A 16,496-nucleotide genomic window follows, 5' to 3' on the forward strand; every position below is an offset into this window, starting at 1 on the left:
GCCCCAGCCCTGCCCACTTCCACCTGAGGTCCTGTCCTTTCCAGGGGTGCAGAGCTGCCCCTGGCACCTCTGATTCTGCAACACTCTTAACTGGGGGTGGGGGCTGGGGAGAAGTTCAGAATTTGCTTCTGGAATGTATCTCCCTGGCTCCACTCAAGTTGACCACAAACCTGTTACTAAAAGCAAGTAGATATTGTTGCTCCATTGAAGTCAGAGTGACAGTGTGGGCTTGGGTTCTGTTGGATTGCATCCATACCTGTAGGATGTAGTCTTTATTCCATCATACGTTTAGCATAATTATTTTATGGGGTTTTTTGCCTTTCAGGAAACAAATACAATTGGAACTAGTAATGCAGATTTTTCCCTGGCTGATCCCGGAATGTACCAGTTGGACATTACATTAAAAAGAGGCCAGAATTTAGCAGCACGGGATCGTGGAGGTAAGAATATGTTAAGTGTTTTATGTGTTTATATTTTTGGTAGCTGTATGAAAAACGACAGTATTACTTCTAGTGGCTTATCGGCCTCAAATATCTCTAAGGGTTTGTCTGTATGGAAACACTCAGGAATATTAAGTCAAATGAGCTAAAGATGCGAATTGTGAATTTCAAGTGCATTAGTTAAACCATATTAACCTTCTACATGGATGTTTTCATTAAGCAGCTATGGCTAAAAGTGAATGCAGATACTTTACTTTTGAATTAGAGCATCCACAGAGGAGCTTTACTCTGATCGATCTAATGCACTTAAGCCCAGTTAAAGGTGGAATTTAACTTTCCCAAGTGTCTCCATGTTAGGTTGTAATGTGTAGCTAAGCACAGTAGGCCCAAATGTTACTTTGAAGTAAATAATGCACATACATAAACTCTGCTTGATCAATTTTGTGATAATCTTGCAGATACAGTAGCTAAGCCTACACTAAAGGGAAAGGTCAAATGAAGATACTCAGCTCCATCTTTAAGTATGTAGCTGGAGTCCATGCATCTTAATTTGAGGTTCTGCTCCTCTTCTGCTGTGGGAAGTGGATGGACACAAATGCTCCTATCGACTTCCCTTAACTCCTCACCAGGGGCAGGAGTACCAGTGGCGATGGGGGAGCCCTGTGAGTTCAATTTAGTATGTTCCTGCCAGGCACACTAAATGCAATTCTGGAAAATGGACTGCAGCAGTGTCCGTGGTCCCTGGAGTGAAGATGTGCCCGAAGTGTTTTCAACTGCTGGCTGTGTACTAATACTTCCTAATTACATTTGGGTCATGCACTGAGCACCTTATTTCGAAAAAAGAAAACCTTCTGACAAGTTGTTTTTTTTTTTTAAATTGATATGGAACCTACATTTGCAACTCCCATTGAAAACAGACTACTTGAACATACAGCATGTTCAGATTTTTCTGAGCAAAAATTTTGTTGTGTAAATCTGACTTCAAAAAATGTGTTGAATCTGTTGCAAGATAGACGCTCTCAGACACACGGGAACGTCTTTGGGTATTATAATAGCAACAATAATATTGTCCAGAATCTTTCCAAAAAGTTACCTTGCTAGATTGGGATCTTAGCTACAATGCAACAAAGCAGTCCTGTAGCACGTTAAAGACTAATGAGATAATTAATTTATTAGGTGAAGAGGTTTCATGGGACAGGCCCACTTCTTCAGATCTGGAAATTCTGATAAAAGTAAACTGACCCAATGAGAATTTAACAGAAAGATAGAAAAAAAAAAAAAGGAAATGACAACTGACAAATCAGCAATGCAGGAAGGAGGACAGGGGCAAAAGGAGAGGGAGGGGGAAATTACTGCTGTCTTCTAAGTTAAGTGAATTGTCTGAGATCACTGCGATCTGAGAGCTCAAGTTCAATACTTTATGCCTTGTCTCAACAGAGATAGCAAATACCTTATGCATTACAGGGACTGTTTTCCGTGTCTTTGATATTCATAGTAATCTCAGGCAACTCACTTAGACACGTTTAGTAAGTAAATATCTTCCACCTCTCCCCCGCTTGTGTCCCCCTCTTTGTCCTATGTAGCTGATTCATCAGTTTTCGTTTCATTTTTTGCTATCTCTGTTAAATTCTCATCAGTTTACTTTTATCAGAATTTCCGGAGCTGCTGAAGTGGGTCTGTTGCACGAAAGCTCATCACCTAATAAATTCTTTTTAGTCTTTAAAGTGCTACAGGACTACTTTATTGTTTTGTGAAGATACAGACTAACAAGGCTACCTCTTAGCAACTATTAGCTACAATGGTTTAAGTCTGGATAAATGTGAAGACAATGGTGTTATCAGATTATTAATGTCATAGATCTGAATGTCTTTGGCCGTGTCCACCCTAGCACATATCTTCAAAATGCCCATGCAAATAGCCATTTCGAAGATTACTAATGAGGCGCTGAAATGCATCTTCAGCACCTCATTAGCATGCCACCTCCCATGGCTCTTCAAAATTGCCACTTTTCGCTGCCACGTGGCTCATCCAGATGGGGGTCCTTTTTGAAAGGACCTCGCCAACTTTGAAATCCCCTTATTCCTATCTGCTGAAAAGGACCCCCTTCTGGACAAGCTGCACAGCAGTGAAAAGCAGCAATTTCAAAGAGCTGTGGCTGGTGGCATGCCAATGAGGTGCTGAAGATGCATTAGTAATTTGATTTGCATGGCCATTTCGAAGATATGTGCTAGTGTAGATGTAGCCTTTGCTTGTTAATATCTTGTCACTTGATTCTTCCTCTTGGTGTATACTCACAAAGTTTATTTGATATTTATAAAATGGCTCTTCCAAAAGGTTGAAAAAAGCCCATATACTTGACTCAGTTGCTGAAATTATAAATGCATTAGAATGCAAAACTTAATTTGTATTTAAATGTGAGATTAAAATGAGTACAAATTTTATGTGAGTAAGATTATTATAACTAAGTACCATAACTGCATTTTGTTCTTATTCCATAATTTAGGAGTTGAATTCCTTTGATAGGACTTTTGACAGATTGGGACATCTTTATTCCCTGCATGCTGTAAAGATGGTCTGCATTAGCCTTGTGTAGGCCAGGGCAGAAGGTGGTGAAGGGGCATTGCCTAGGGAGGGACATACAGTTATGAATCCGGGTGGCTACATATCTTGAACTAATAGCAGAGAGGTGTTTACTGTGCTATTTCTATCCATGGGCTGGAATAAAGATCAGAGGAATGCTTCACTGAAGCTTGAATTAGTGAATTTCTTGCCCACTTCTTCGGTCTAAGCCCTTTTACTGTTCACCTAAGTAACATCTGATTTCTTGGCTTTCCTGCAGTTAGAGCTAATTTCCTTCTTACGGAGTAGTATAGCTACATGCTAGAGAAAAACTTTAATGTTAACCTCTTCATCTTCATTAGTTTGTGAACTGGAATTCCACACCAGTTGAAAAGGACCATTTTAGTAAACATACTGTAAACCTGGAATTAAAAAGTAAATACTTACTAGTGTTTTCATTGACTGGTCATTCAGATCTTGCTGTAACTAACTACAGTGAGACGCTGGATCAACCTTCATGGCAATTAATTGGTAAATGTACAGTTGATAAGACAACAGCAGTTACTCCTGGGAAGGTATTATTTAGTGAGAGGGGCAATAAGTTGAAGCTATATTGAAGTATTGACATGTGAATTTGAAAGCAACATCTGATATTGGCAAAGGAATAGTAATGCTCCTGTATACACAATATGATGGAAGAAAATAATGTTGTTCATTCCCATTATGTTGTTCATAATGAAATTCCACCTTCATATCTATCCAGCCTCTGTCCCATAAGAGTGTCTGACTTCAGAGTTATCTGATGAAACATGCTGTGGGTTTTTTTTGTTTGGTTTTCTTTTGCTTCTGGAATCAGTACAGTGATCATAGGTGTGACCTATAACACTTCCCTTGGTCAGACACCTCCCAGAATAACCCATGTGTTGAAATACGTTTGATTATATCACAAGTTTTTTTCCTAATGGCTTTGGGAAATGGTTACACTCTAGGTCAGTCGGCTGGTGAAAGCAACTTGGGTTAATGGGAGACTTATCTCAAAACCACAATATGTGTATATATATATATATATATAGTGGGGAGGGAGAGAGTGTGTATACATTCATTTTATATTTTTTAATATATATAAAATGTATACTCTCTCTAAATAGATATGGGAGGTGATTTTTTTCTGTAGACCTCAGTGTATTAACACCATTTGTTAAAATGTGTGTTCAGATTTAAAAAGACAATATGAAACAGGCTAAAACAGAAAGTCGGCATTTCCTCTGACCATATTCCATCGCTGTTCTCCAAAATGTGTCTAAGTAGAGCTTCACAACCATAATCTCCTGTGCAGAGTGATTGGTGTTAATATGATTATTTACCATTGAACATGTGTCCAATTAGCAACTTCTAACATCTAAAATGATAAACCACTGTCTACTTTAAATACAGGTAGACTCCAAAATAAAGAAATTTAGGGTTGTGCTGTGCTATGTTAGCAATAAAAGTGATTATTCTAAATTAATATTTTGGTATGTGTATATATTATTCTTAAAAATATTTCCTATACTTTACGAATATTAATTCCACATATAGGCTGAACCTCTTTTAGTCTGGCACCCTTGGGACCTGACTGGTGCCACATGAGAGAATTTGCCATACCATGAGATATTAATGTTGCCTAGCAGCATTGCCAACGCATCTGCTGCTGACTTGGCTCTTAGAAGGCATTTGGGGTAATTTTACAGCTATATAACAGCACAGAACACTGAGAGCCAGGATTGGTGGTTGTAAACAAACTTTATGGGACTATGGTAAACTTGGCTACAGCCATGACAAATGGTCATCTGGCTAACTAAAACCATGCCAAATCACAGATGTCACCTGAGTGTGTGGGACTAGAGAGGTTTAACCTGTGTAGTTTTCTGATATTTATTATTAAGCAATGTAGAAATAAATGAGCATTGCAATAACAAGTGATGTTTATACAATCAAAATGCTACGCCCCGTCGTAGCTTATTGCAAACACAGCAAAAGTTTTTTAAAATATTGCCTTAGACTTTTAGGAGCAGTAATGCTTTTTGCTTTTGTGCATTTTATTCCTTTCTCCCACTGGCAGGTTTCAGTCACTCATGTTCCTGTTGGACTGTAGAGGCTTAACTGCTTTAATTTTGGAGAGATGTTTGTTGAAAGTCCCATCAAATGAATCCTACCAAAATGTTTTCCCAGTCAGACTTTCCAAGATGTAGGAGGACATGAGTCTCTTTGTAGGGGAAGTTTGGTACAAACTGGAGGGAAATAGGATAGCAGGGCTTCATATGTAATGTGATTGTGGCTGTGTGAATTGCAATGTAATTGTCCTTTTTTCAATTTGCTTTATAGCTGTTTTCCAGAATCTGAAGTTTAAATTATCGGGTAGAAAAGAGATCTAGTTTTTATGATGTCAGAGAATATTTTCCAAATGAGAATAGACTGTAGGGTATTGGATTGTAATGCTGCTGAGTCTGCAGTGGGTCTGAAACAGTAGATCTAAGAAGTTTGAACTTTCCTGTTTCACTTGACAATGTGTTTAAATCTGAAGCCTAATAATGAAAATCTCAACATTTTAAGTATTTCACTGGTGGTTATTCCAGCAGATACATTAATATAATTCTCCACTTCACATACAGGCAGATTGTGGGATATGGCATAGTGAGGCAGCTAGTTATTTGTAGGTTGTTGGCATGAGACGTGAATTTCTCATCTACCAAACTGTCATGAACACCCCTGCCCAGGTGGAATGAAAAGATACATCCCCCACCCAAAAGTTGAAAATACTTCCTGTATTCCCAAGGAACACCCCAAACTCTAGTCTTCATGGGTACCAAATGCCACACAGGGATTTCCCTGGTTTTCCACAACAACTCCTGCAAAAATGGGTGTTCAGTGTATGGCCACTACTTGCCTCAATCCCCTAGAACAGTTGGGATATATGGGCACTGTATAATAAGTAACAAAAGATGGTTGTCGAGATACTAATGATTGTAATACACCAGAACAGCACAGAAACAACAGTCAGGGGAATGGAGCTTATGGGAGTGCAGGCTTTAAACTGTTATACATGGTGCTATATAATTTGTCCATTTCTTCTAAAAAGATATTTTTCATGGTCACCCTACAAATTTTATTACACTATTATGAAAGTTTCTGCTTTTGACTGAAATTTCCCATGCTGGCTTCAATCTCAAGACTTTTTTTTAATAAATAATTATTTCTGAGATGGGAAATAAGTGTACCCTCACCTGTCCGGTCCTTAACAGCTTGATTCACCTCTCATTCTGGTAAACCTGTTGAACTCAGTGGAATTAATTAGAAATAAGTGAGAGCTGATTTAGAGTATAAAAGTTTAGATTTCAAGTATACAGTTAATCCTCAAAACATCCTTATGAGTTTAGATAAATAGTATTTCTCCCACTTTAGAAATGGGGAAATTGAGGTGGAGGGTTGAAATTATTTGCCCAAAATCATACCGGGGCTCAGTGGCAGATGCAAAATTAGGGCTCTGAACCTGCTGACATGCAATCCCATGCTCAGATCTCTAAAGAATGCTGGTGAGCTCTCACAGGGTTTAGGAGGTCTCTTGGAAATTAATTCTTCTATGGCAAGAAAATTAAAACGTGGAATATGCCTAAATTTGAGATGAACATAACCAATTATAAAAGACATTTTGTTTTTAAAAAAAAAAAAAAAAAAAAAGTGAAGCTTTAAGCAACTGAGGATCTCATCTATGCGATGCTGTAGCCAGTAAGATGTGTTAGTATAAAGTAAAATGCTTGCACTTTGTCTAGTTGTTAGAATTTGTTTTGTGGTACCTTACCAGTAGTTAGGTAACAAAATTTAAGATAATTTATTAATCGAAATCTTTTGTTTTGGTTGGTCTTCAACTACTCAAAAATTGGACATGAATTTATTAATATATTTTGTGAGAGGCCACTCTCACATGCTTTATGGAAAATGGCTTATGAATATAAACATACATAACTCAGATGCTTTAGACAAAATGCATCTTGTAACTTGTAATTTTTCTAATGTTATCTATTGGATATGTAAAACCTATTTTTGTGCATATATCATTTTTGTAGTTGAAATTGTAAGTATTGTATGTATTTGTATTCCAAATGTTGGTTTCTGTGAAGACCTCAGCAGGATATTTGGCTATTCTATTGTGAGTGTATGTATGGTGTATGAAGAGACAGCAGAACTTAGCTGATAGAAGGACTTTGATGGGTTCCAATCTATAGCTGAAGAACTGCTCAGATTAGCAAGTAGGCAATGGTTGACAGCCTAAAAAGGACAGGAACAGGTGATTCACTTGTGACAATCTCCATCTTTAAATATAGTGACAGAGAGATAGCTGTGTTAGTCTGTATTCTATCAAAAAAAGTCATGTAGCACTTCAAAGACAGACAAAATAATTTATTAGGTGGTGAGTTTTCATGGTGCAGACCAACTTCTGTCCCATGAAAGCTTACCACCTAATAAATTATTTTGGTAGTCTTTAAAGAGCTACATGACTCATCTTTGTGTGTTTTTTTTTTTTTTTTTTTACACAAAGAGAAAAATGGAAATCCCTCCATAGGGGAAAGGGATAAAGAAGGTGATGAGGGCTCCTCTACCTTTTGTTGTCAGCCAGCCTGGGAAATTGCCTGACATACCCGAAGAGAGAGAGGCAATTTTACAGAGAACTGGAGACCCAGATCAGGATACTAGCTTTTCTGACTTGAAACGTTCACCTGATATAAGGACAGCTGTTTAGGATAAGAACCCACAAGTAACTAGATTGTCAGTGGAATAGAAGTAGCTATGTGTTTATTTTAATCTGATAACTCACTTTAATCTGCCTTTTTTCTTGTCACTTAAATCTTAGTTTTCCTCAATAAAAACTTTTTTTCTAATGCTCAAGCTGAGTGTAAATTATTACCTGGGGAGGGCTACTGCTGTGCATATCTGCCTTTCATTGATAAAGGGGGCTTACCTAATGAGCCCTCTCCCTGTGCAGATCTTTTATTTGGATTCATATGGGGGTTTTGATCACCTTGGGGGGGAGGGTTGATCTCCTGGGCTGCACTGTAGAACTGCATTCTCCCAGAGCTGAAGTAAATCAGTGTCTGCATTGCTGTGCAGGGGAGAAATAACTTCAACTCTGTCTTGGCTGGGGGAGACCAGAGGATCTGGCCCATCGGGACAGGATGTTGGGGAGCCTCAGAGAGCACGGAGGAGGCTATCAGTGGCATGATCAGCAGACCCCAAGAGGCCTTCTGTGACTGCACCCCCTCAAGTTTTATCCAGAGCATTTGTTTTTGGAAGGAGGCTCAAGTCAGGGCCTAACTTGGGGTGTGAGAAGGGGCTCAGGTAGGTGGCTGGAAGCTTGTGTTTCTAACCAAAAGAAGGTGGTCCGGGAAAAGAATCTCTCTCTCTCTCTCTCTCTCTCTCTCTCTCTCTCTCTCACACACACACACACACACACACACACACACACACACACACACACACACACACACACACACACACACACACACACACATATATCCTGTGGGCAAAACTGCTAGTATAACACTGGATACAGTAGGGTACAATGTGGCGTTACTGAGATCCATAGTGAGAAGAGAGGGGAGGAGGGGTGCATAAGGAAACATGGTCTGAGTTGCAATCCTCCAAAGTTGGTTGATGCTTAAAAATGTGCTCCCCTTCAACCTTACTCAGCGGTGTAGCTAGGAGTTACTTGGCTGCTGCTCTTAATGTAAGTTCAGGTTCTTCTGCATTTTTTGACCTTCCAGTGAATTTTTACCTCATGCTTATATGTGCAATGTTCTTAGTGTGTGCTATGCAGAAGCAAGTCCTATGTACTGTAACTTTCAATAAATATTCTTTTAAAGTCTCTTTTTGGTAAACTACTAAACTGAATTGGATCTGAATGCTTAGTGTGGGGAACCATATTTAGGATACCTCAAGGAGCATGTATTGTCTTCCTAAAGGAAGCAATGAAGGTTGAAAGTGATCTGTGGGCATGAAAAAGAACCTTTCAGTGCAACCCTGAAGAAAGGCAGACCAAATCATCAATTTGGAAACAACAAGAAGTCTTGTGGCACCTTATAGACTAACAGATATTTTGGAGCATAAGCTTTTGTGGTCGAAGACCTGCTTTGTCAGATGTGAGAGTGGGGGCATTTTCAGAAAAGGATTTAAAGAGGGGGTCTCGGTAAAGGGGAGGGCCAATGCTGACAAGGTCTATTCAGTCAGGGTGGAAATGGCCTATTTTCAGCAGTTAATGATGAGTTGTGAACATCGAGAGGAAAAAACAAGTCAGTTTATGGGGGGCATGTGGGCCACTGTCAGATGCTAATGTGAGGGTGTGAACATCGAGCGGAGAAACTGCTTTTGTAACAGGCCAACTGCTCCCAGTCTCTGTTCAGTCCTTGGTTGATGGAGTCAAATTTGCAAATTGCAGCTCTGAAATTTCTTTGCACTTTATTTTTGAAATTTTTTTTGTTGTAGGACTTCTACTTTTAAATCTGTTACTGAGTGTCCAGGGAGATTGAAGTGTTCTACAGGTTTTTGTATGTTAGTTACTGATTTATATTGATTTATTCTTTTATGTAGAGACTGTCCAGTTTGGTCAGTGTAAATTGCAGCGGGGCATTGCTGGCATATGATGACGTATATTATATTGGTAGATGTGCAGGTGAAAGAGCCCCTGATGGTGTAGTTGATAGTTAGGTCCTGTGATATCATCGGTGGTGTAGATATGTGAGCAGAGTTGTCAGCGAGGTTCCTTGAAGGGATGGTTCCATGTTTAGAGTTGCTGTATGGTGGTTCATAGTTGCTGGTTGGCACATCACAAAAGCAGTTTCTCTGCTCTTGATGTTCACATGTCCCATCTTAGCACCTGACCAGTGGGCCAACACCCCCGCCACCCGATGAACTGACTTGTTTTCTTGTCTCTGTTTTCACAGCTCCACATTAACTGCTGATAATGGGCCATTTCCACCCTGACTGAACAGATCTTGTCAGCTCTGGCTCTCCCCTTTGCTAAGAGCCCCCCTTGAATACTTCTCTGACCCCACCCCTACCACTCACGCATCTGATGAAGTGTGTCTTTGCCCACTAAAGCTTATGCTCCACAATATCTGTTACTCTATAAGGTGACACAGGACTTCTTGTTTTGAAGATACAGACTAACATGGCTACCTGTCTGATACTCATCAATTTGGAGTCCCTCTTTCCAGTTCCTCGTTAAGGTAGGGCCTTGAAGGGTGCAGAAATGGTGACTGTTGAGACGAGAGCAGAACAGCATATAGAATGCTTGAATGTTGCTTATGATTAATGGAACTTTTCTGTAGGCAAAGGAGGAGAACTACAGCTTCTGGGGTCATAGGACAGTCTATGGGCTGCTGGAAATAAGAAATGACTCAGGTAGATGTGGGGGAAATCACTGGCAGATTGGGCTGCTTCATCTAAGGAGCAAAAGAGAGTTTCATTCTTCAACACGATTAGTTAACATTTCTTGGAGCTTCTTTTCTCTTATCTGGCAGGTAGAACAGTGTATTTCACTGCCTGCTGGAAGCAGCTGCAGTCTCATCCTTCACCACGTGCAGGAAAGTGTGTGTGTGTGCATGTGCGCGTATGGGGGGGAGTTGTGTAAATGAACTGTGAAGTACTGAAGGGGAGGAGGAGAAAGCTAGAGCTGATTTTATTAAATAGGCTTATTGCGTCCCATTCACCCATTCAGAATCGCCTCTCTCCTCTCATGCCCACAAAAAGCTGGGGTTATAGTAAGAGTGTTAGGATTTTTCCCCTCCCTTGTGCTGCAGTTCTGAAGCCATAGAGAGGAAAAAAATAGTTCCTTTAAACTGAGACCGTTTTTTTCAGCATATTTGTTCTGCTCTTCTGCCCAGCCTGCTCTGCTTTTCTCCCTGATATTAGAATACTGACCAAACATTGTCTCAGGAGCCTGCAACCTAGACACAGCAGAAAAATAAAGTGTCAGCTTTTTAAAAACGAAGAGAGCCTTCTAAAAAAAAAAAAAAAAGACACCCTCTCCCACTGGAATTTTAATGTAGGATCTACTATACTCTGAAAAATATTGCGGTAACACCATCTCTTAAATACGCTGTTCAAGGGGCAGCTATACTTGGGTTTGCCAACATGTAGCTTAACTCGGTGCAGTGCTGAGCATCCCTAACCAGAACTGGGTAAAATGTTTCTACTACATATATTTTTGAGGGAGTGAAAATTCAGGCTGGGCAACACTGAGCATTTCATCAATTTGTATCTATTCTATCAAATTCTTTTAGACCAGAATTCACCCATTCCCAAAATGTCAAAATTAAAGTATTTGATTTTGACATTTTCTAAATAAGGAGTTCTGATTTTTTTTCCTCTTGAAAATGACTTGAAATTTCCTTCAGTTTGATTTTTTTGGACTTGCTGAACTGGAAAAAAAAATCAGTTCTTTGACAAATTCTTCTTAAACTTGCACAGAAGCCATTGTAAATTCATGTCCTTCATCTTTGGGCTGGATCCAGCAGAGTACAATGACAGGTTCTCTTTCAGATATCATACTGTGTTGTCAGGTACAGTGTAGAAAAGATGCTCTAGAAAGGAGACTGTCCTAACAGTATAATAAAGGAAGTTGTTATTGCTGGTTACCTGTCATTTAACTACACTTGTGAATTCACCACTTTTTCTAAGAAGTCATCTTTTTAGAAAGTGCTAGAAACATAGCAGAAGTAAGAGTTTAAGTAGTCTCTGTTCTTTTTCAATATCTGGTCTACCTACTCTTGCCTCTACTACTTGTGTTAAAATGGAATTTCTGATTATACTACATTCAAATTGAGTTTTGGGGTTATTTAACTCCTGGTTTTATATTTTCTAAATTTGTTTTAAGAATTTGCATCTCTAATTCCCATTACATTTACCTGAGTCCTCATTGAAAAATGTCAGCTTAAAACATATGGTGGGGAGGGAGTTTCGTTTAGTTTAATTTCTTGGGGATATGGACACGGTTAAATTAAATTCTCATTATCGTCAATAGAGTTTCATTAAAATAAAAGTCTGGGATGCTCAAATGTTCACTAGGAGGTACTGACAAGCCAAAATTAAAGACTCAAGAACTCTTTAAATAAACATGCACTTTCTCCCTCCCCCTAAAATATGCTTTGAAAGTTATTTCAGTCAAATTCATCCCTTAAGTATTTCCAAAGAAATTACATTAGGAATGGATTTGAAAGAGAGGCTGCCACCTTGTGCAAAATATCTGTATTGCCTCTAAGGCTGCAGTGATACAGCTGTGTAAAATATCAGTCCCATAAAAAGCAATTCAAACTCTTTTTTTTTTTTTTTAAATGAAGCCCATAAATTAATGCTGGAATGTTTCCATATGTATTCACACCACTCATCTGATGCAGAAGGAGAAGGGAGCTCGTGTTTGTCTCTTTGAAGTACCAGGTTTACTGAATTGGGATGTCTTGCATTTTTGGTCAAAAAGGAACTCAATGAAGATACTGAAATGTTTAAATAGGAAAAGCCCACGATAGTGTGTCAAAGTAATTTGGGAGGGTCATGATATTGAATATTTGAAGCTTTGTCATGCAATTTATAATTGTTTTGTTTAAAATGTGTATCAGGTTAATTTAAATATCGTTCTTTTAAAAAGACTCACTTGCCATGCTTGGCAGGTCTTACATTCAGTTATCCATATGGGACTAATCACGTGCATAAAAATTAATGCATATGCAAGGATTTGCAGTCTGTTCTTGTGGTCTAAGTTGTTAAGCATGGCTCTAGAAGAATCCTGTAAGAAGTAAATGCTTGCCTTTTAATGTTAATGCTTAGACATGTTGCCAAAAAAGAGAAAATAATCCACAAAATGTTAGTTCAACAGAGGACTTCATGATTTGTTTTTTTTCTCCAATATTATTGTACCCTGAGGAAATCTGTTGGACTTTGTGTTGAATGAATGTAATAGTTTTGTGAAGAATAAGCAGCCTTCTAGTGAATGTCTCTCATTAATACTGTAGTGCTTATATCTAAACATTCTAAATCTGTTTTTGAAAGAATCTTTTAAACACCTGTATTTATAGTTAAAAGGGGACACCAAATTCTGGTCCTCTTGAAAATAATGGAAGTTTTATCATTAATTTAAGTGGAACTAACATTTGTTTTAAGCCAGTATTAAATAGCAGTTTAATTTTGTGAGAAATTTTCAACTCTCCCTTCAGTGCCCCACCTCCAAACCTGTTGAGACTTTGACATTCTTTACAATCCACGTCTTCCCCACAAAAATATTTTTCATTCATAGAAGACCTTCATTCCAAAGATCCCTAAATGTTTCACACATTTCTCAGAGTGTCTGGTTGTCTCTACACTAATTTGAAAGCTTTGATAACTCACCATTTATATGCTGCTGTGTGTTCCCAAAATCTGTGCTGAGTGCCCAGAGACACTGGGTTGGAGATGCATATAATGTACACAAACTGATATGCACTACCTCTGAGTATGGTACCATTTCAAGGCCATATGCAGGGTTCTGTGCATCACAGGTGGTACACCAGGAGCTACTTTGCTCTATGTACTGGTGCTATCTTTCACCTCTACACAGTGGTGATGGCAGTTTCTGCTCATTTCTCCCTTTTGCCAAACAGTGTGAGTCATGGAGCAACCAGGTGGTAATTTTGGTGGTTCTTTTGCTCTTATTGTGAGACACATGTTTATGCAGTGGAGTAGATGATCATCAAGATGTGGATGGCAGTTGGGCAGACTTTGACATGCCGAAGGCATTTGACTGTGTGGATGAAAAGCGGTCTGTTCTGGTTCCATGGAAACCATAAGTAAATGCCAGTCTTGCCATATTGTGCCCCTGAGTTCTGATACAGGAAGTGCAGAACTGTGTGATGGGTTCACATTATTTTGTAAATCTGAGATGACCAGAAGTGGCTTCAGATCTTGTAAATGATGAAACAAACTGTGACAGGCTTACCCTACATCTCCAGCAGCAAGGCACTCGATTCAGGAACTAGAAACATGGTGCAGAAACATGTATCTGTTATGCTGTGTTAGCTGGCAGCACAATATTGCTATTGATTGGTTACAGACCGCTGTCACTAATGTAGTTGTACAGGTTTGCGAGGAAGCGAATGCTCTAATCTACCCACATAAGAAAGCAGATGGAGTGTCCAGGGCTATCAGTGGCACCCACTCTTTGCCCATTGAAAGAGATGAGTATGTGAACTGAAAATGTTACATTGGCACTTACTGGGCTACATAACTCTGAGTTTTGTTCCTCTGTCATGATTATTAGCCATTCGTTTCTCTGACTTGTCCATTACAGACGATTCTTTTTTTGTTGTACTGAGCTGTCGATCAACAAATCCCATCTTGTATCACGCCATTGGTGATTGATCAGTCCTTGATCGGCAGAGCTGATTACGGATGTCACGTAAAAAGCCTACAACTGCAAGCATTGTACTTTCTTTTCAGATCCTATGCTTTTCCTGTAGTGGCTGGATACCCTGACTCTCAAAGCAAGCAAGAGCCTGTACAGTAGTTTGGTCCCAGGACAGTCTGTCCCAATCTAGAGTTTCCAGGTCATTGGGAGATATGCTGCATGACTTTACCTTGGTCTTTAAGGTGTCTGTATAGCGCTTCTACTGACCTACTGATAGGGTGCTTTCCATGGGCAAGATGGCCATCTTTGGTCTCTGTCTATCATCCATACTCATAACATGACCAATCCAGCAAAACTGTCTGTTCGTAAGTATCGCTTCCATGCCCATGACACCACACAGGTTAAGAACCTCCATGTTTGGACTTCTGTCCCACCAATTCACATGGGCGATCTTCCTCAGACAGCACATATGGAACTGATAGAATTTCAAAATGTGGTGGTGGTATATTGGCTATGACACCAAGCCATACAGTAGGATATTTAGGATGACTGCATGATAAACTGCTGGCTTGATATGGAGTTTAATACCATAGTCATTCCAGAGATGAGTAGTCAGTGTTCCAAAGGCTGTGCTGTCTCTGGCAAATCGAGCAGATATATCATGATCCACATTCTTACGAGAGGGCAGTAAGTGTCCAAGGTAGTAGAACTTGTCAACAGTATTAAGGACTGTACCAGCAGCAGTGATTGCGGGAGTGTTGGGCTCTTTCCAAACAGTCTGAGACATAACTTCTGTCTTTTTGAGGCTCACTGAGAGTCCACAGCAGTGAGCAGAAGTAACAAGGTGACCAAAAAGCTCCTGTGCATTCTTCACTGAATGAGTCATCAACGCACAGTTATCAGCAAACAGGTGGTTATGGATAGTTATAGTAGCCACTTCAGTGCAAGCCTGAAGTCGTTGGAGACTGAAAATGCTGCCATCTGTTTGGAACTAAATAGGTATGCCCAACATTCAGTCCTTAAAAGCAACTAACAGCATTGTTGAAATGGTAGATGTTAAACAAGAAAGGAGCAAGGACACATCCTTTCTTCGTACCATTTGGTATTTCAAAAGGTGCTGATGTGACCAGGTGTGCCATCATGAAAAGACTCAACAATGTAGATAAATTTTTCAGCACGCCCAAGTCACCCAAGTATTTTCCAGAGCTCATTTCTGTTGACTGTCACACACCTTGATCACTTTGAAGGTCACATGGAGGTCCTGATGTTGCGCACTCTACGTTTCTCTTATATCTGTTTGGCTGAAATATCATATTGGCCATGACTTGACCAGTATGAAATGGCTTTCAGGGTGATGCCAATTTTTGTACACGTTGTGAAGGATGCAGGCCAGGATCTTACCAGCCATAGAGAGCAGAGAGATGCCCTGATGTTCATCGCACCACACACAGTCACTTTTACCCTTTGTATATGTGTACAGCCGACACATATTTGAAGTCCTGAGGGACTAGCGGTTTCTCCCAAATCTCACTAGGTAAGTGGGTGAGACAGTACGTCAACTGGCCACCAGCAGTTTTATAAATTTTGGATGGAGGTGCTTCACTGCCAGGTGCCTTTCCAGGTTCAGCTTTTTGTACCTCCGTGAAGAGTTGGTGGTATGACCAGCTGTAAATGGTTCAGGAATCTCCTCAAGAGCACTGCTGTCAAAAGCTAACAATTATAATAGAATGTATTAACTGAGTTAACACCTTATTTTTGTGCTGGAGAGGGTGGTGGCTGAGTTGCAATGTGATCGTTGTGAAATGTTTTTGTTTTAAATAATCAGTTGTTTACAAACCTCCCTTGGATGAACTGAATCTGTCTTGATGACCCTTTTGAATATTTGGTGTGGAGTGAGAGAGGGAATTTGGCCTCCCATCTCTCCCCCCCATTTGTTAGACATAAGCATTTCTGGAGCACTAATGCAAAGATTGTGACTCCAATATTTTTAAAAAGGGCTCCAGAGGTGATCCTGGCAACTACAGGCCACTCAGTCTGACTTCAGTACTGGGCAAACTGGTTGAAACTCTAGCAAAGACCAGAATTATCAG

General features: G+C 39.7%; 1 protein-coding gene across 2 annotated transcripts in view; it reads left to right on the forward strand.

Moving 5' to 3' along the window:
* MCTP1 (multiple C2 and transmembrane domain containing 1) overlaps positions 1 to 16,496 on the forward strand; it is a 362,568-nt gene that overhangs the window by 133,465 nt on the left and 212,607 nt on the right. For both annotated transcript variants that reach the window (XM_074994208.1, XM_074994209.1), the window contains exon 2: positions 326 to 440. In XM_074994208.1, the coding sequence (XP_074850309.1) occupies positions 326 to 440 (115 nt within the window). The remainder of the gene's footprint in view (positions 1 to 325; positions 441 to 16,496) is intronic.

The sequence above is a fragment of the Carettochelys insculpta genome, chromosome 5, assembly GCF_033958435.1.
Source record: "Carettochelys insculpta isolate YL-2023 chromosome 5, ASM3395843v1, whole genome shotgun sequence".
Classification (NCBI taxonomy): domain Eukaryota; kingdom Metazoa; phylum Chordata; order Testudines; family Carettochelyidae; genus Carettochelys; species Carettochelys insculpta.